The sequence below is a fragment of the Sphaerodactylus townsendi genome, linkage group LG06 (genome assembly GCF_021028975.2).
Source record: "Sphaerodactylus townsendi isolate TG3544 linkage group LG06, MPM_Stown_v2.3, whole genome shotgun sequence".
Taxonomy (NCBI): domain Eukaryota; kingdom Metazoa; phylum Chordata; class Lepidosauria; order Squamata; family Sphaerodactylidae; genus Sphaerodactylus; species Sphaerodactylus townsendi.
Window position 1 is genome coordinate 130,364,099 of NC_059430.1, and position 16,474 is coordinate 130,380,572.

At 46.3% G+C, this 16,474-nt stretch overlaps 1 protein-coding gene across 1 annotated transcript; it reads right to left on the reverse strand.

The window, feature by feature from the left end:
- Positions 1-2,129: 2,129 nt before the first annotated feature.
- LOC125435550 (forkhead box protein G1-like) lies at positions 2,130-3,104 on the reverse strand. Its single transcript, XM_048501745.1, has one exon. It carries the CDS (start codon positions 3,102-3,104, stop codon positions 2,130-2,132), a length of 975 nt encoding a protein of 324 aa, XP_048357702.1.
- Positions 3,105-16,474: the final 13,370 nt, after the last annotated feature.

The following is a 16,474-nucleotide window of genomic DNA, read 5'->3' on the forward strand; positions in this document are numbered from 1 at the left end:
TAGAAAAAAAACGGTTGGCTCTGAGGCATGCGTTACTCGGGAGTAAGCTTGGTGGTAGTCGGTGGCTTTGCTTTGAAGCAACCGTGCAACTCTTCCAACGGGTGAATCATGACCCTAGGAGGGTTTACTCAGAAGCAAGCCCCATTGCCAGCAACCGAGCTTACTCCCAGGTAAAGGATCGTGCTGTAGTTCTTCACATGAAAATCAGTGGGGTTTAACAGCGCTTAACAGGGTTACCTACATTGCTTCCCCAAAACTAGGTCTTAGGTTTAATGCTAATAAACAACCCCAGTGGCCCAGGCCAGCCTAGATGTGGGGGGGTGGGGGCGACTCTGCATGTGCCCACAGAGAGGGCTCTGAGTGCCACCTCTGGCACCTGTGCCATAGGTTCGCCACCACTGCAATAGGCTAAAAAGGAACTCTGAGCTAAGCTGAAATGATCCATGAGTATTCTGAGCCCAGCAACCTGAACTGAAGAAACCGCTCAGCAACGGGCTCGCTCACCTTTATTATCGGCTGAGCAGCCGATCCCCTGTTGAAATGAATACCGGCGTTTTGGCTTGTAAGCATCAATAATGCGAACAAATTAACACCCGCAAAATAACTTTGGAAGCTATGTTCTCAAATTGTCTCAGCCCTATCATGTTTGGCTCCCCCGTCCCAAATGTATTTATGTTTGGCTCCTCCGTCCTAAATATATTTATTTGAAAAACGTAGGATCTCAGCCTTACAGTGCCGACCTTAAAGGAGTCCAGTGGTGGGATCCAAAAATTTTAGTAACAGGTTCCCTCGCCAGCCGCCCCCCTCAGCAAAGGGGGCAGAGGCGTACCTAGGCAAACCTGAGCCCTGGGCAAAACCTGAGTTGGATGCCCCCCCCCCATGGGCAGCCACCCCACCACAACCCCCCCCCCATTTTTTTTGCACCAGGTCATTTCTAAATCATCATCACATTATAGAAAATGCCCCAACTCACAAATCTGAACACAGCAATGGTGAAACACACAGGTTCTTTGATAGAGACTGGTGAGATAAAAGGTACGAAAGGCTGAGAATCAATGAATTGCAGTACCTGAAAGGGATTAACCCAGTTCAGGGAGTGACATTATTAGTCGCAATTGCTATATGGAACCTTAACGTTCAAAGGCAGGATGCCTCTCGGGGAGGCGAGGGTGTGGAGATGGAAAAGCGGACCCAATTAGTAACCCTTTCTCGGCACACACAAATCATTAGTAACCCACTCTCGGGAACTGGTGAGAACCTGCTGGATCCCACCTCTGAAGGAGTCCCATCCCTCTAAGCCTGTCAAAGTCAAAAAGTTAGAAAGGTGTATCTCTGCTTAGCTCTGAACGCTGCATTTAACGAATGAACTGGAGCCTGACCAAAGTTGAACTTTGCCGTTCAGGTGCACAGCGTCTCTTTGGCTCATTTACAACATGAGAAAATGACTTGGATTCCCAATTGAAGACAAAGCAGCAAGTACCGGGCGGTATCCGTGTTCATATGGGCCTTTCCAGGGGTTGCATCTTTGTTTCAAAATGTTAGTAAAAATGCCTTCTCAACGTTCTCAATTTATGGTAGTCCTTCTGGCTAGCATCCTCCGCAGCAGTCCTGTTGCGTCTCATTGAGCCGCAGAGTTCCAGCCATCAGTTGCACAAAGAAGAATTTGGACTGACGTTGGGAAAATAGAAGACTCACATCAGTCTCTTCCAGTTCAATATATTCATAAGACGCATGAGAAGACGGAGGCTCCTGCTGACGCTCCCTGATGGATCCTGAGGTTGGTTATGCCAGAAATTACAGTGGGGAAAAGCCACATGAATTACAGCGGAGGAAACTGTCCACCTCTCTCCTTGAGTTTTTCACAAGAGGCCCCTTCCGCACACGCAAAATAATGCGTTTTCAAACCACTTTCACAACTGTTTGCAAGTGGATCTTGCTATTCCGCACAGCTTCAAAGAGCACTGAAAGCGGTTTGAAAGTGCATCATTCTGCATGTGCGGAAGGAGCCAGAGTCTGTGGGAAGCAATACCGTGCTGACCACAACGCACCCTGTTTGATGCATTGAGGGTTTGAGACTATTCAGAGTTGAAGAGCAACAAACAAGATACTTCTTTCAGTGGAGAGTATCGTCAAGGCAGGGTCGGATTCTGAAAAGCGAAGAAGCGTGGGAACTCTGGAGAGAGCTGTCCGGAGAAAGCCGGGGCCGTGTCTCCGGCGCATTTGGCAGGGAAGCCAGCGAGAGGACTCACGGGCAAGGTGTGATGGTGTCTCTGAGAGAAGATGTAGGTTGCCTGACCAGTCAGGAAGTTGAAAGAGCAGGAGTTGAGGCGCTCGGGCATGGACAAGCTGTAGGGCAAGGCCAACGCCAGATTGGCCGCAGCAGCGCACGGGTTACAAGGGTCATCACTTTCCATCGGCATGTGTGTTCCTGAAGGAGTTACAGCCTGATTGGAGAAAACAGAGGAGAAAGCGCTGGGGTGCGGGCCCAGGTAGGCCGAGGCGGCCCCGTAAAGAGGGCAGAAAGGCCAGTAGAAGGATCCAGCAAGGGTCATCCCAGCCGAAGCGAGTCTGGCTTCCCTCCTGAAGGCCAGCTTGGCCCGGGAAGCCGGCGACCGCCTCCTCAGCTTGCCAGTGGCGCCTCCGATGAACACATCCTCGCTGGAAGGGTCCAGCATCCAGTAGTTGCCTTTGCCGGGGTCGTCGTAGTTCCGGGGCACCTTGACGAAGCATTTGTTGAGGCTCAGGTTGTGGCGGATGGAATTCTGCCACCCTTGCTTGTTCTCCTTGTAATAGGGGAAGTTCCCCACGATGAATTCGTAGATGCCGCTGAGCGTGAGCCGCTTCTCCGGACTCTGCCGGATGGCCATCATAATCAGAGCGTTGTAGCTGAACGGCGGCTTCTCATGTTTCTCTCTCCTTTCCCCGGACAGATCCTCTTTTCTCGGCCTCTGGAGTTTGTCGCCGGCTGCCACGATGCTCCCGTCTTCCCTTGGTGGTGATGACAGAGGTCCCTCAGGAGTTTCGTTTGAGGCCACATCTTGAAGGAGGTTGTTGATGCTGAAGGGAGATTTCAGGACCCAGCTGTTTGTGTTTAACCCTTCCATGGCTGACCAGAGAGGATGGACTCCAGCAGGGTCTTCTTGGATCTACACAACAGGCAACAGTCTTGGACAACCTGTCCAGCAAACCAGCTGGAGGTTTTGCTTAACATTCGGCCAAATTAGCCACTCCCATATCAACTGCCACCATTTCCAACACCGAATTCCCCACATTTTGCCCAATCAAGGTGTCTAGCCCCCTCGGTCTTTAGCCAATCCTGTCTTGACAGCGTTGCTGGCCACACCCTGAATTTCCTCAGTCCCTTTCCAGTAGCAGAATTGACTGGACTCCTCTTGCTTTGATCGCTGCTCACAAGTCTTGTTTGTGTCAGTGTTGGCGTATCCATGAGCCAAAACTGATCCGATAGAATTACATTCCATACACCTCCCCTGAAATCCCTACATCATTCTGATATTAGTTGCCATCTTAACCCAATATTGATTTCTTATGGTCGTTACGGGTTTCTTCTATATTCCCCGACTGTATATATTCTTTTTTTTTGCTCAATCTAAAATACAGTATTAATTTATTGCATTTTAAACAAGCCCTTTCTTCACTTTAACATCTCTTCCAGATTTGACATTTCTTATTTTATTTATTTATACATTCGATTTGTACCCCAACCTTCCCTGACTTTCCCTAACTGAGCTTTTTTAATGAGTAATTAATAGAGGAGTCAACGGAATGGTTTACATCATCAAGGGGGGGGTTATGATCTGGGTTATGATTTATCGATAAAAGAGACCTCAAAAATAAGTGCAACAGTTGTTGAATGGAGTTGAAAAAAATCTAATATTTTAACACAACATCAGTGTCGTTATTTTGGTTCCATCCGGAACACAGAGCTTGGAACAGAACCGAGAAATGGATTACATTTAACTTTTAGGGTCTGTTTTTTTAAAAGTCTGCAAACACAGCAATGGCTGAAAGCTCCAGTTTCCCAAATCCCTGGGGACAGATTGAATTAATTTTGCGAAATAACCCCTCTCTCCTTGCTTCAAAACATACTGAATAATTAATTGGGCGCAATCCGACCAATGTCGAAGTTTGACAGTTTCCCAAGAAATATGGACGTGTATGTTTTAAACGACAATCGTGCTGCTTTTGTTTAACTTCTCTCGACATTTTTATCCTGTCTTGGGGCCCAAACTGGGATTCCTCCCACCCATTCCCAGCCCCGGTAGTGAATAAAAAATTTAAATGTACATTTTAAACAACTAATTTAAAACAGTATCAAAAATGCATAACTGGCAATAACACCGCAGCATCTACAGAATTACTTTCTTTGGAAGTAGGGATAGTAAGTGGATTACTTAAATTCGTTTAAACAGTAAACCTGTCAGGATTCAACAGACTCTCTGATTCTTTTCTGCATCTCTTAAATAGTATTTATCATTTATCTGAGGCATTCAAAGTACTTCACATTGATTCACCCAATCCAATCACTTTCCTGCCAATGCCGATTGACATAGTAGTGGGAGAAAGCGTACATATGGGGAATTGCATCTGAACCTGGAAATGACAGGTGACACTCGAGGACCTCCACCAAATCTCTATGGTCTTTATCACAGAGATTCGGGGGGGGGGGGGGTTCCTAGACCATAGTCCAGAAGTTTATTTATGGTCTTTCAGGTATTCCTTTTATATAATTGCTGCTTTTTAAACATTGTAAGCTGGCTTGAGTTCCACCAACTAGAAAGGTAGCTAATAAATGTCTTAAACAAGTAAGTCACTTCCAAATTCAAAGGCAATTCCTCACCACCACCACTCATTTTCTCCGCTGCAACAATTTGCAGGTCGGACAATCTTATCTTATCTCTATGACAGAGGGCAGGCTGAAATGGCTATCTAATAAATTCACAGCAAAACTGTTCCGTGCTTTTTTGACCCTTTTGTGGATCTCAGAGAGAGGCATTTCTTGGGTTATGTTTTGCTTTGCAGTTTATATTTATTTATCTGTTGTTGGACTCTGACAAAGTTTGTATCAAATAAAAGCTGTGTTTGTGTTGCTGGGCAGTCAGTTCTCCGGTTATCCACAATGAGATGCTAAATTGCAGAAGGGGTGAGTTGATAATTTTTTACAATTATAATGATTTTACATTGCAAGGCAGTACTGCTATGTACAATAAACCTCTTGTGAGATATGCAATAAATATGTACAGTAAATCAATCATGATGTTTGTGGCAGAGACGATATTCGCTCTGGAGACGTCCTTATTCGTGGATCTGTCTCTGTGTGTCACCATCCCTCTTAACTTCAGCATTTGTGTTTTGATAGCTCATGTGAGATATTTCTACATAATTTCAGATTTTAAATCATAGACACACTGTATTTAATATGTTTAATTATTTTTTTATTATTAATTATTTTTTTGCAGGTGAATTTTTACTCACTTTTCTGTTCAGATTTTACATCTAGGTTTAAACCAGAATGGTTAAATAAAAAGTATTAATTTAATTCACTGCTTGGTTTATAGTCAGATTACAGGATATAAAACAGTGCAATCAGACAATTTAAGGCAACCAGTGAACAACGCAACTGGATTAGGATTACACAATTAGACAGCAATATGAACAACAAAGTATTGGCAGGTATGTTATACACAATACAGATGATAAGTCATAGAACAATGTAGTAAAAGCCCTGATATCCAAAATAATAATAGCATTAATCATTCTTTCATAGTATTTATTATTTACAATTGTTACCCTCTGGAATTTAATCATCTACAAAATGTTTGGAATAGGAACATTCTTTTTATGTGTTTCAATACAAACCACTTGAAATCCCTCAGAGTAGATAATTAACTGGAATTCAGTTTCCTAAAACTTGCCCAGAGGAAGCAGTATTTCATTTCTTTTGAAAATACATGTTTTGTTTTAAAAAAATCTTGATTGTTGCTTATCAGAATTCAAAGTCCTTTTACCGCTGTGCTATAGAGAGTGTCTTAACCTACTGCATCTGTGTATGGTTCTCCAGTTGCACAGTGGCAGATAGGAAGGCGCTCCAAAAGGTGATCACTCCTGCACAAAGGATTATCGGCTGCCCTCTCCCCTCCTTGGAAGAACTCTATAATTCCCGAAGCCTAAAGAAAGCCCAAAATATTCTGAGGGACCCGTCTCATCCAGCACACTCTCTTTTTGAACTGTTACCATCCGGCAGACGATACAGGTCTATCAAAACTAGGACAAAGAGGCTTAGAGACAGCTTCTACTCTAGAGCTGTGGCTATGCTGAACTCCGCGGCTTCGTGTTGATGTGTTTGGGGCTGTGTAGGGATGGGTGGAGGAAGGGGAAAGTGAGGATGGGGTATGAGTCTGGAATTGTGTGCATCGAGGAATGCTGCTGTAAATTTCGTTGTGCGTGCACAATGACAATAAATGCTTATGCTTAAGAAGTACCCCTTTTTTTCAAATAGCTTTTAGACTTTCTTCCCCAATCAGTGGAAGTCGATGCTGTTTTCAGATTGTCTGTTGTGCCTCATGCTATCCTATCTACTACTTTAATTTCACAACCTTAATACCATTCTGTTGACAGTGACAGCCAGACAAATAGGACACATTTTTCAACTGCGGAATCTTGTGATGACTGGAAATTGTCGCTGTAATAACCACTTGGCACTCTCTTCTGTCTCTCGGTAACTCTGTCCTTCAGCAGAGAAAATATCCAAACAGTATCCAGTTAGGGTATCCCTTTAATTAAATACATTTCCAAATTTCTTTAATTGGGCAGATAAGACCAGGATCAAAAGAAATCTGCAACTACTTCTGCAGTCTGAACAACAAGAAATAATCTGTCTGTTGTAATCCTCCTAAGTTACTTCCATGTCTGCCTTTTAAAAAATAAGAAATTGTTTGTTATTAGTAAAAGATGCAATTAAAATTAAATTGGTGAGTCTTGTTCCCAGGAACATCTAGTATTTGAAAGGGAAAAACAGAATTGTAGCTATTCAGCTACAGTTCCAAGGCAGAACAAGTCAATAAGTACTTATACATGAGAAGACAATCGAAAGGGAACAGTTACAGAGAGAGAGAAACATGAAATTTTGTATTACTGTAGCTTCTGATCAGTTCTGAAACTGCCTTTAGCATTTCAGTGTTCACAAGAATTTACATTTTACTCACGTTTTAGAGCTTTGAGATTTCTGCTGCAATTGCAACTTGAATGATCTCGAGAAAAAAATATTTTTCCATGAAGATTGTCCCTCTGGCTATTTTTGCACGGCACAAGTATACCAAGTTACAATCAGTATCTTACAATCCGTGCCTATTTTATCTCAGTTTCTCCCTTTGCATGGCTGCCTGTTTCTGTGAAGAAATCAAGTGAAGACAGGGAGGAAATACTCCAGTTTGTTTTGCACGAGCCCGGGTCTTTTGTATTTACACCATAAGCGTATCCGTGCATGCGCAAACATCCCCGGTGTCCTGCATTCTATTGACTGTTGTTTTTGGGCGGCAGCTTGAATGAACATCTCCACCCTGCCTTTTTAATTTGAATTGCTGGTGCCAGAGCCAGGATTGATCTGTGTTTGGCGGTTCAGCTGTGGGGCATTTTGCGTGGAATCTGGATGTTTCGGGTGACTATCCTGGGATTAATCGCCAGTGAGGATGTTGCCTTTGTTACCTGCCAAATGGATTCACCTGGAGCAGGGGTCTGCAACCTGCGGCTCTCCAGATGTTCATGGACTACAAATCCCATCAGCCCCTGCCAGCATGGCCAATTGGGAATTGTAGTCCATGAACATCTGGAGAGCCGCAGGTTGCAGATCCCTGATGGAGGATCTGCAGCTCTAGTGTTTGAGATTGCCTCCTCTGCAGCCTCATTGATCCCAACATGATATTTTACTGTGGTTTTTATTAGGGGCTACAGGTTTCCCTGTGTTTTCCTGCAGTTTCATTGCTGCTTTTCTGATGTTGTGATTTGCTGCTGTTTTCTTTCTTTTTCCCCGTTTAGAACTTTCACTTTCTAATGGTGAGAATTACACCTTGAACAAATGAAGCCCCCTGACACTGAATCAGACCGTGGATCCATTCAGGTCCGCATTATCTTTTCAGGTCTTTCACGTCACCTACTGCCTGGTCCTTTGAACTGTAGATGCTGGGGGTTGAACCTGTGTTAGCCTGCCCTTCATCCCCTGCCTTATGGAGGATGATTTTTCATACAAAACTGTACTGGCAAATGCCAATTCTCATATCTCTCTGTGTGTGTAGCAGAGTGTCCACCTAAAAACAGGCCAAAGGCAAAACCCCACCAAAGCTGCTGTAACACAATGAATCCTGGAGAACTCCCTGATACCAGACTTTACATTTCCTCTTCCTTTTAGAAACCATTTCCTCAACAATTGCATTTCCTCTACCTTTAGATACAATCTCCTTAACAAACAATCCCTTCCTGATTCACTCAAAGCCTCCGCCAAATTTGAATACCTGGGCAGAGTCTTTTAAGATACTCTGCATAAAGCCATTCAGAGCTTCCTTGATATAATCAAGAAACAATTGACTCTATTATCCCAACACTTAGAAACAGTAGATGAGCCTTTGATTAGCTCAAGCCAGGAATCCCAGCAAGGGAAATCCCAACAGGTTCAGGAAAATGAAACTGAAACTTACTAGCTCCCACCCCCACCTGCGCATAAGGGTATAAAAGTACTGGGCACCCTAGCCTCAGCGCTCTTTACTGGCTAAACTTCTCTTGGTATAGTTGGCTTGAGACACAATATATCGTCCATCACCTGGATTTCTGGAATAGGAATCCTTGCCTTCTTCAAGAACTTCTCTGCAGAATTTAGGTAACATAGGTAATTTAGGTAATTAACCTGTTGTGAACCGCCCTGAGCTCTCAGGGGGAGGGCAGTATATAAAACTAATAATAAATAAATAAATAAAAAATATAAGTCCCCTGCTCCCCCTCCTACTCTATCATCCAAACCTATCTTTTCCTTCCCGCTTATATCCATTAGGAACTGTGTGTATGCTTCTTAAGGTCTCACTGTATGATTGTTTGCAACCAAAATTTATATAAAAATATTTAAACTACAATTTGGTCTCTTTTGCATTCTCTGTGGAACGTTTCAAAAGCCAATTCTGGTATAGTTGTCTAAAAGATCCCACCTAGCCTGCCTCTAGCACTGCCAAGCTGAGTTATTTCCCCATTGCTATTTTAAAAATATATTCATACTGTTAAGCTAGGTAACACCTGGGACCTTTTGCGCATCAAGCAGATACTCTACCACTTAGCCACGGGGCTCTCCTCCATCTTGCTTAAAAATATGCTATAAATTGCCTGGAATTATATTTCAATAGTAAGTATTAATGCAATGGAAGCCAATAATAGTGTTGTCAATATCCTTTCACATCCACTTTGTCAAATGCCTAATTGCCCCCTTCTGTCCTCCGCTTGAGTCTTTCAGCTCCCGCCCTTCGGTCTGTTTCCTGCCAGCCCTTTCCTATCTCTCCACACATGACTGCCTCCTCTCTGCCTCCATCTCCGCGTCTCTCAGCATCTGGGCAGCTGTGACAGCTAGTCCTGATTCCCCTTTGGCCTGGATTCATTTCCTTTCCATTGGCTTGGGCCTCCCTTCCCGAGCTGACAGCTCTGCTTCACGCCATCCCAGTACTAAAGACACCCTAATGATGCTTTATCTGTGTTGGTAGAGGAGGGAAGGAGACGGAGTGGTCATGCCAACTGCTCTTGTGTGAGATCTGAGTAATGGCATTATAGAACAGGGGGTCTCCAACTTTTTTGAGCCTGCTGGCACCTTTGAAATTATGGCGCAAGGTGGTGGGTGCCCCCACAAAATGGCTGCTGTGGGATTTTTGGATCCCACCACTGCATGAACAGCTGGAGCATCATAGGTTGGCCACCCCTGGACTAGGATCTGGGAATCCCCCCTCTGCCACCAGAAAAGGGTGTCGTGCAAGGACCAGACTGGGGTTTCTCTCTCCGGTCTCTCTGTATCAGGGGCTTGAAGAAAACACCAAAAAAAAAAATTAAAGACTGGTGACTAAGCAGCCTCACATGCTGAGGATTCCCAGTGGAAACGAGCCACCTTCTTCCCCTTGTAGTTTTTTTCTCTAGACCAAGGCCTCAAGGTGAAAAGCGGCACCACTTGGCTTTTCTCGGAGGCCGGATGGCTTAAAGAGCACGGCTCACATGTGCCATATGCAAGAGGTGATCAGATTCAAGAGCAAGGGCAACCGTCCTGGAGACTCTTGGGAGCTGCAGCTGGCCAGGACTGCGATGTTGGCACAAGAGACACTTCATGTCGCTTGAGAAGCGGTAGCTTAAGGGCAGTCCCCAGGTTTGGTTGCAAAAGATCAAGGCCCAACACAGTGAAGAAATGGGTAGCCTTCTCAGGAAGTAGTAATTGTGATCCTCTCATGTGAACATCAAAACAGCAGTCTTCTGAAGAGGCAATATGAAACAAGGACCAACACCGCAGGACCCTGTCAGATAGTTACTTATAATTTAAACACACAGGAACTGTGAACTTCTTAAGCAAACAAGATATGTGAATAACAGAAAATATATTAGCAGGGTTGTGTTAAAGAGAGGTTTTTGTAAATTTGGTTTTTCATGACACAACACCAGTGGTGGGATCCAAAAATTTTAGTAACAGGTTCCCATGGTGGGTGGGATTCAAACTGTGATGGGAGTGGCAATAGCGCCAATGGGGCTGAAGTGAGGCGGGGACACATGGCAGGGGGCGTGGCCGAGGCATTCCGTGGGCGAAAAAGGGCATTCCCTGCGTGGGGCGGGGCTGTGGCAAGGACACAGCAGCTCGCCGTGTGATCCTTAGTGAGGAAGAGCTTGAGATGCTTGCGCAGAAGCGCGGAAGGCCTGCCGCCGCACGCCGGTGCACCTCCTGCTAGACTGCTTCAAGTTCTGTGCGCTACTGCTGAGAGGAGGGGCGTAAAACTAAGGCAAAAATCACATGGCAAAATCACCCATTAGTAACCCCCTCTCGGCACACACAAAGAATTAGTAACCTACACTCGGGAACCTGTGAGAACCTGCTGGATCCCACCTCTGCTTACCTCATTGCCTCTTCCTTTGGGTCCCATCTCCGATTTGCACCTCACCCCCCCCCCACCCCCCCGGCCCAGGCTTGGCAACAGTACATCTTGCGGGCACAATCCTTTGTCCTTCTGTACTCTTAGGCAAAGAATGTCCTGACATGCTCAGCCTCCTTGGGGGGCGGGGGGTGGGGGCAGGGGAGGTTTGCCGTCTGCCCTGCAGGCTACGGAAAGGTATATTTTTCTCACCACAGCAATGCCCTCTCCTTCTGTTACACCCCAAGGAACCATCACTCATCTCAGCTACTTCGGCTGCATCTGGTTGCTTTTTCTGCTGAAAGGGTTTTCTTTCAACAGTCTCTTTAGCGAAGTAAGAACTGAAGCAGCGGAGCCAATCTGCGGGCTCACTGCCCTCTGGTGAAAATGGATGGGATTTATCCATCAGCCGGTGATTCCATAAATTAGCCAGTTGAGTTATAGCAAATTATGGAATTATGCTGGGAGAAAGGCCCACGACATGGGGCCCTACAAAGGTCCCAGATTTATGGTCCTGTGGCGTTCATTGGTTTTCTGGTCTGGAGTTTTGCCTTTTCCTAGACCGGCTAACATCTAGGTCATTTTAGTACAGTAGACAAGGGCAGTGGTGGGATCCAAAAATTTTAGTAACAGGTTCCCATGGTGGTGGGATTCAAACAGTGGCGTAGCGCCAATGGGGCTGGGCGGGGCACGATGGGGGCGTGGCTGGGCATTCCGGGGGCGGGGCATTCCAGGGCGGGGCTGTGGCAAGCACACAGCCGCTGCGCCGGTCCTTGGGTGGGAAACGAATGCACGCAGGCGCAGGCTGCCACGCACGCTGGTGCACCTCCTGCTAGACTGCTTCAAGTTCTGCGCGCTACTGCTGAGAGGAGGGGCGTCACTAAGGCAAAAATCATGTGGCAAAATCACCAATTAGTGACCCCCTCTCGGCACACACAAATAATGAGTAACCTACTCTCGGGAACCTGTGGGAACTTGCTGGATCCCACCTCTGGACAAGGGGCATATGATCTATAGCAGTGATGGCGAACCTTTTCGAGACCGAGTGCCCAAACTACAACCCCAAACCCACTTATTTATCGCAAAGTGCCAACACGGCAATTTAACCTGAATGCTGAGGTTTTACTTTAGAAAAAACGGTTGACTCTGAGGCATGTGTTACTCGGGAGTAAGCTTGGTGGTAGTCGGTGGCTCTGCTTTGAAGCAACCGTGCAACTCTTCCAACGGGTGAATCATGACCCTAGGAGGGTTTACTCAGAAGCAAGCCCCATTGCTAGCAACCGAGCTTAATCCCAGGTAAAGGATCGCGCTTTAGTACTTCGCATGAAAATCAGTGGGGTTTAACAGCGCTTAATAGGGTTACCTACACTGCTTCCCCAAAACTAGATCTGAAGTTTAATGCTAATAATCTCCCTGAAATAATTACACTAATTACACTGAGGGCCTGGCGGGGGAAGGGGGAGAGGTGTGGGGGAAGAGGGATGCTCCTCTCCCTTTCCTGTCAGTTGGTCGGGGGAAGGGGAAGGGGGAGATGATGGCACGCGTGCCCACAGAGAGGGCTCTGAGTGCCGCCTCTGGCACCCGTGCCATAGGTTCGCCATCACGGATCTAGGTCATTGTAGTACAGTAGACAAGGGGCATATGATCTATAGCTAGCACTCTGTTTCAAAGGGATTACTTGTTTCATACTCTCAGAGAAAGGCAGAATTGCTAAAATATGTCAAATATTTAAAGTTAAAGAAAGAATTCTATTAAGCAGCGGAGGAAACCATACAAAATGGAGATCCTGTTTAGGCAGCTTTACTTTGTAAAGTTCAAACTATGGGCAGTTTGTTTCTTTGAAACACTGAATAACAGCCTTTCTTCCTTAGGGAGCTCGACATAGATAAAACACATCAAATACGTTTATTTATTTATTATTTATTTATTTCTTCAATTTATATACCACCCGATCCCCGAAGAAAGATAAAACCCACAATTTGAAAATCACAGTATTCAGGGCTACTAATAAACCTAACCAAATGCAGTCCTAAATAAAACCATCTTCAATTGCCTCCCAAAGACTGACAGTGGTCGTTTCCCCACTTACTATCTGCTGCGTGCTACTCTCCCCAAGTAGCGCGGGGTCCCGCGGCACTCCCCACTACAGGCGCAGCGACAACGCAGCCGCCCCAACGCTTGTCATTCCTGGCGCTCCTCAAAACGGTGCCTTTTGATGACCGCGCAAAGCGCGAGGTCGTGGGGAAGCCCGGGAGCATGCCAGAAATGACGCGCGCTGAGAGTAGCGCGCAGCAAAGGGTGGTTGAGGTAAGTGGGGAAACGACCAATGATGGGACCAGAGGCACGTTCCTTGGGAGACTGTTCCATAATTGTGGGGCAGCCACTAAAAAGGCCCTAACTTGTGGATCCAGCAAACTAGCTTCTTTGATCAATGAAACAGTCAGGAGGGCCTTTCCTGTGATCTTGAAACCCAGGCAGGGGCTTATGGGAAAAGATGTACCCAGGTCCCAAGCCATATAAGGTCTCCTAAGTTTTTTTTTTTTAAAAATAGCAATAGACCTGCTAGGCCAAAGTCTGACCTTTCCTAAATTAGAACATATTGGAGATTTTTCTGGGACACAATCAGAAGGGTATCAGGTAATTAAGGTCACCAGGTCCACCCTGGCCACCAGTGTGTGTGTGGGGTAGTGTTGCTGGGTCCAGATCGGGAGCAGAGATTTGGGAGCAGAGCCTGGGGAGACCTCAGTGGGGCACAACACCACAAAAAATGCTCCTTCCAAAGCACCCCTTTTCTCCAGGGAGCTGGTCTCAGTCATTTGGAGAGGAGCTTTACTTCTAGGAGATCCCCTGCCCTGCCCCACTCCCTCCCAGGCATCCCTACAGGTACTCAGCGAAAGGAAGCAATATTAACATAACTGTTGGAAGGAGATTTTTCACATTTGCTCACGCTTGAAAAATGTGAATTACCAGAATGCATAAGAAAGCAACGTGCTTGCTTATTACCATCTGGTTTTCAAAAATCCATCATCTGACCACGACGGAGAAGTTTAGTTTTGTTGAATTACATTCAGAGATAATGTTGCTTGGGTATTTATCAGAATGTAGCAGCAGCCTTTGATTCCGTTCCATAAAACTCACAGGCAACAATATGGTTTTTATCAGTGGTGGGATCCAAAAATTTTAGTAACAGGTTCCCATGGTGGTGGGATTCAAACAGTGGCGTATGGCGTAGCCAATGGGAGCTGGAAGCGAAGAGAGCACGACGCTTGACAGGCGTGTGCCAGCGGCGAGCATTCGAAGCGAGGGCATTAATAATTTCTCTGTTACTGTAAAAAACTCTTACTGTAAAAAAAAAGTTCCTAATTTCCAGCTAATATCTTTCTGTCCATAATTTAAACTCATGATAGCAAGTCCTATTGTCTACTGCCAACAGAAACAACGACTTCTCCTCTCATTGACTGCCTGTCAAATTCTTAATACTTTCAAATACTTCATTTTGTTTCTAGAAATCAAAAGAAGGAGACTTTCCTTAAACAAGGAACTTTACCATATTTCTAAAACATGTTTTTAAAACAGCCCAAGAGGGAGAATTATCCCGTTTTCTGCCTTCGCTGACCAGCCACATAGGAAACAACAGGACTTTATGATTTTTGGACCTAATGGAATTTGTAACGGAAAAGCAGACCCAATTAGTAACCCCCTCTCGGCACACACCAATAATTAGTGACCCACTCTCGGGAACTGGTGAGAACCTGCTGGATCCCACCTCTGGCTTTTATAAATAATAACCACCTTCCATCGGGCAGAAGGGGTGAGTTGATTTGATTTGACAAAGATTAATATTTTACTAGGTGAACTTTTTCTGAAAAAGAAGTACATAGCTTAGGGATGTTGGGCTAGACAGGGGTTGGCCATGCTGGCAGGGGTGATGAGAATTGTAGTCCATGAACAGCTGGATAACCATAGGTTGGCCACCCCTGGACTAGGATCTGGGGAACCCAGATTCAAATCCCCCCTCTGCCAAGGGAGCTTGTTGGGTGACCTTGGGCCAGTCACGCACTCTCTCTCATGACGTTTTTTTGGATGGGAGACTCCCAAGGTATACCAGGGTTGTGATGCGGAGGCAGGCAATGGCAAACCACCTCCAAATGTCTCCTGCCTTGAGAACCCTGTGGGTTTGCCAAAAATCAGCTGTGACTTAATGACAAAAAAAGTATACAGTACACAGTAGATTAAAAATACACAAAACCCCAACACCAAAAACAGTACGCCTTTATCCCTGTCACTTCACACCAGCGCGCAGAACTTGAAGCAGTCTAGCAGGAGGTGCACCGGCGTGCGTGGCAGCCTGCGCCTGCGTGCATTTGTTTCCCGCCCAAGGACCAGCGCAGCAGCTGCGTCCTTGCCACAGCCCCACCCAGGAATGCCCCGCCCCCGGAATGCCCGGCCACGCCCCCATCGTGCCCCGCCCAGCCCCATTAGTGCTCCGCCACAGTTTGAATCCCACCACCATGGGAACCTGTTACTAAAATTTTTGGATCCCACCACTGGCTTTTGTACAATGTTGGACTCTGGTTTATATGGGCTCCAGCCCTTCAGGAGTGGAAGGACGCTCTCAGACCTTCAAGTTCAGCCTTCTCCGTTCAGACTGGCAACTGCTGTCCGCCATCTTTCACAACATCTGCTACCTGACTCTTCTTCCTGGAAATGCCGGGGACTGAACCTGGCATCTTCTGTGTGCCGAGCAAACGTTCCACCATTGAGCCGCAATGGCCCTGCCCTGGAGGACCAATCCAAGCTCAGCGGTCCCTATAGCACCAGGACGACTCCGCTCAGGCCCAGATAGTCAGAGGTGGGATCCAGCCGGTTCTCACAGGTTCCCGAGAGTAGGTTACTAATTATTTGTGTGTGCCGAGAGGGGGTGACTAATTGGTGATTTTGCCACATGATCTTTGGCTTAGTTACGCCCCTCCTCTCAGCAGTAGCATGCAGAACTTGAAGCAGTCTAGCAGGAGGTGCACGGCGTGTGTGGCAGCCTGGGCCTGCGTGCATTTGTTTCCCGCCCAAGGACCGGCGCAGCGGCTGCGTCCTTGCCACAGCCCTGCCCAGGAATGCCCCGCCCCCAGAATGCCTGGCCACGCCCCCGTCGTGCCCCACCCAGCCCCATTGGCGCTACGCCACAGTTTGAATCCCACCACCATGGGAACCTGTTACTAAAATTTTTGGATCCCACCACTGCCCCCACCCCCCCAACTCAGCTTATTCCAGGCTGCTCCTCCAGAGACCTCGGCAGACAGTCGACAACGTCTGCATTTCACAAGCCA

What these genes read in the sequence shown, in the direction of transcription:
- LOC125435550 (XM_048501745.1), bottom strand. Translation starts at nt 3,104, where the DNA reads ATGGAAGGGTTAAACACAAACAGCTGGGTCCTGAAATCTCCCTTCAGC.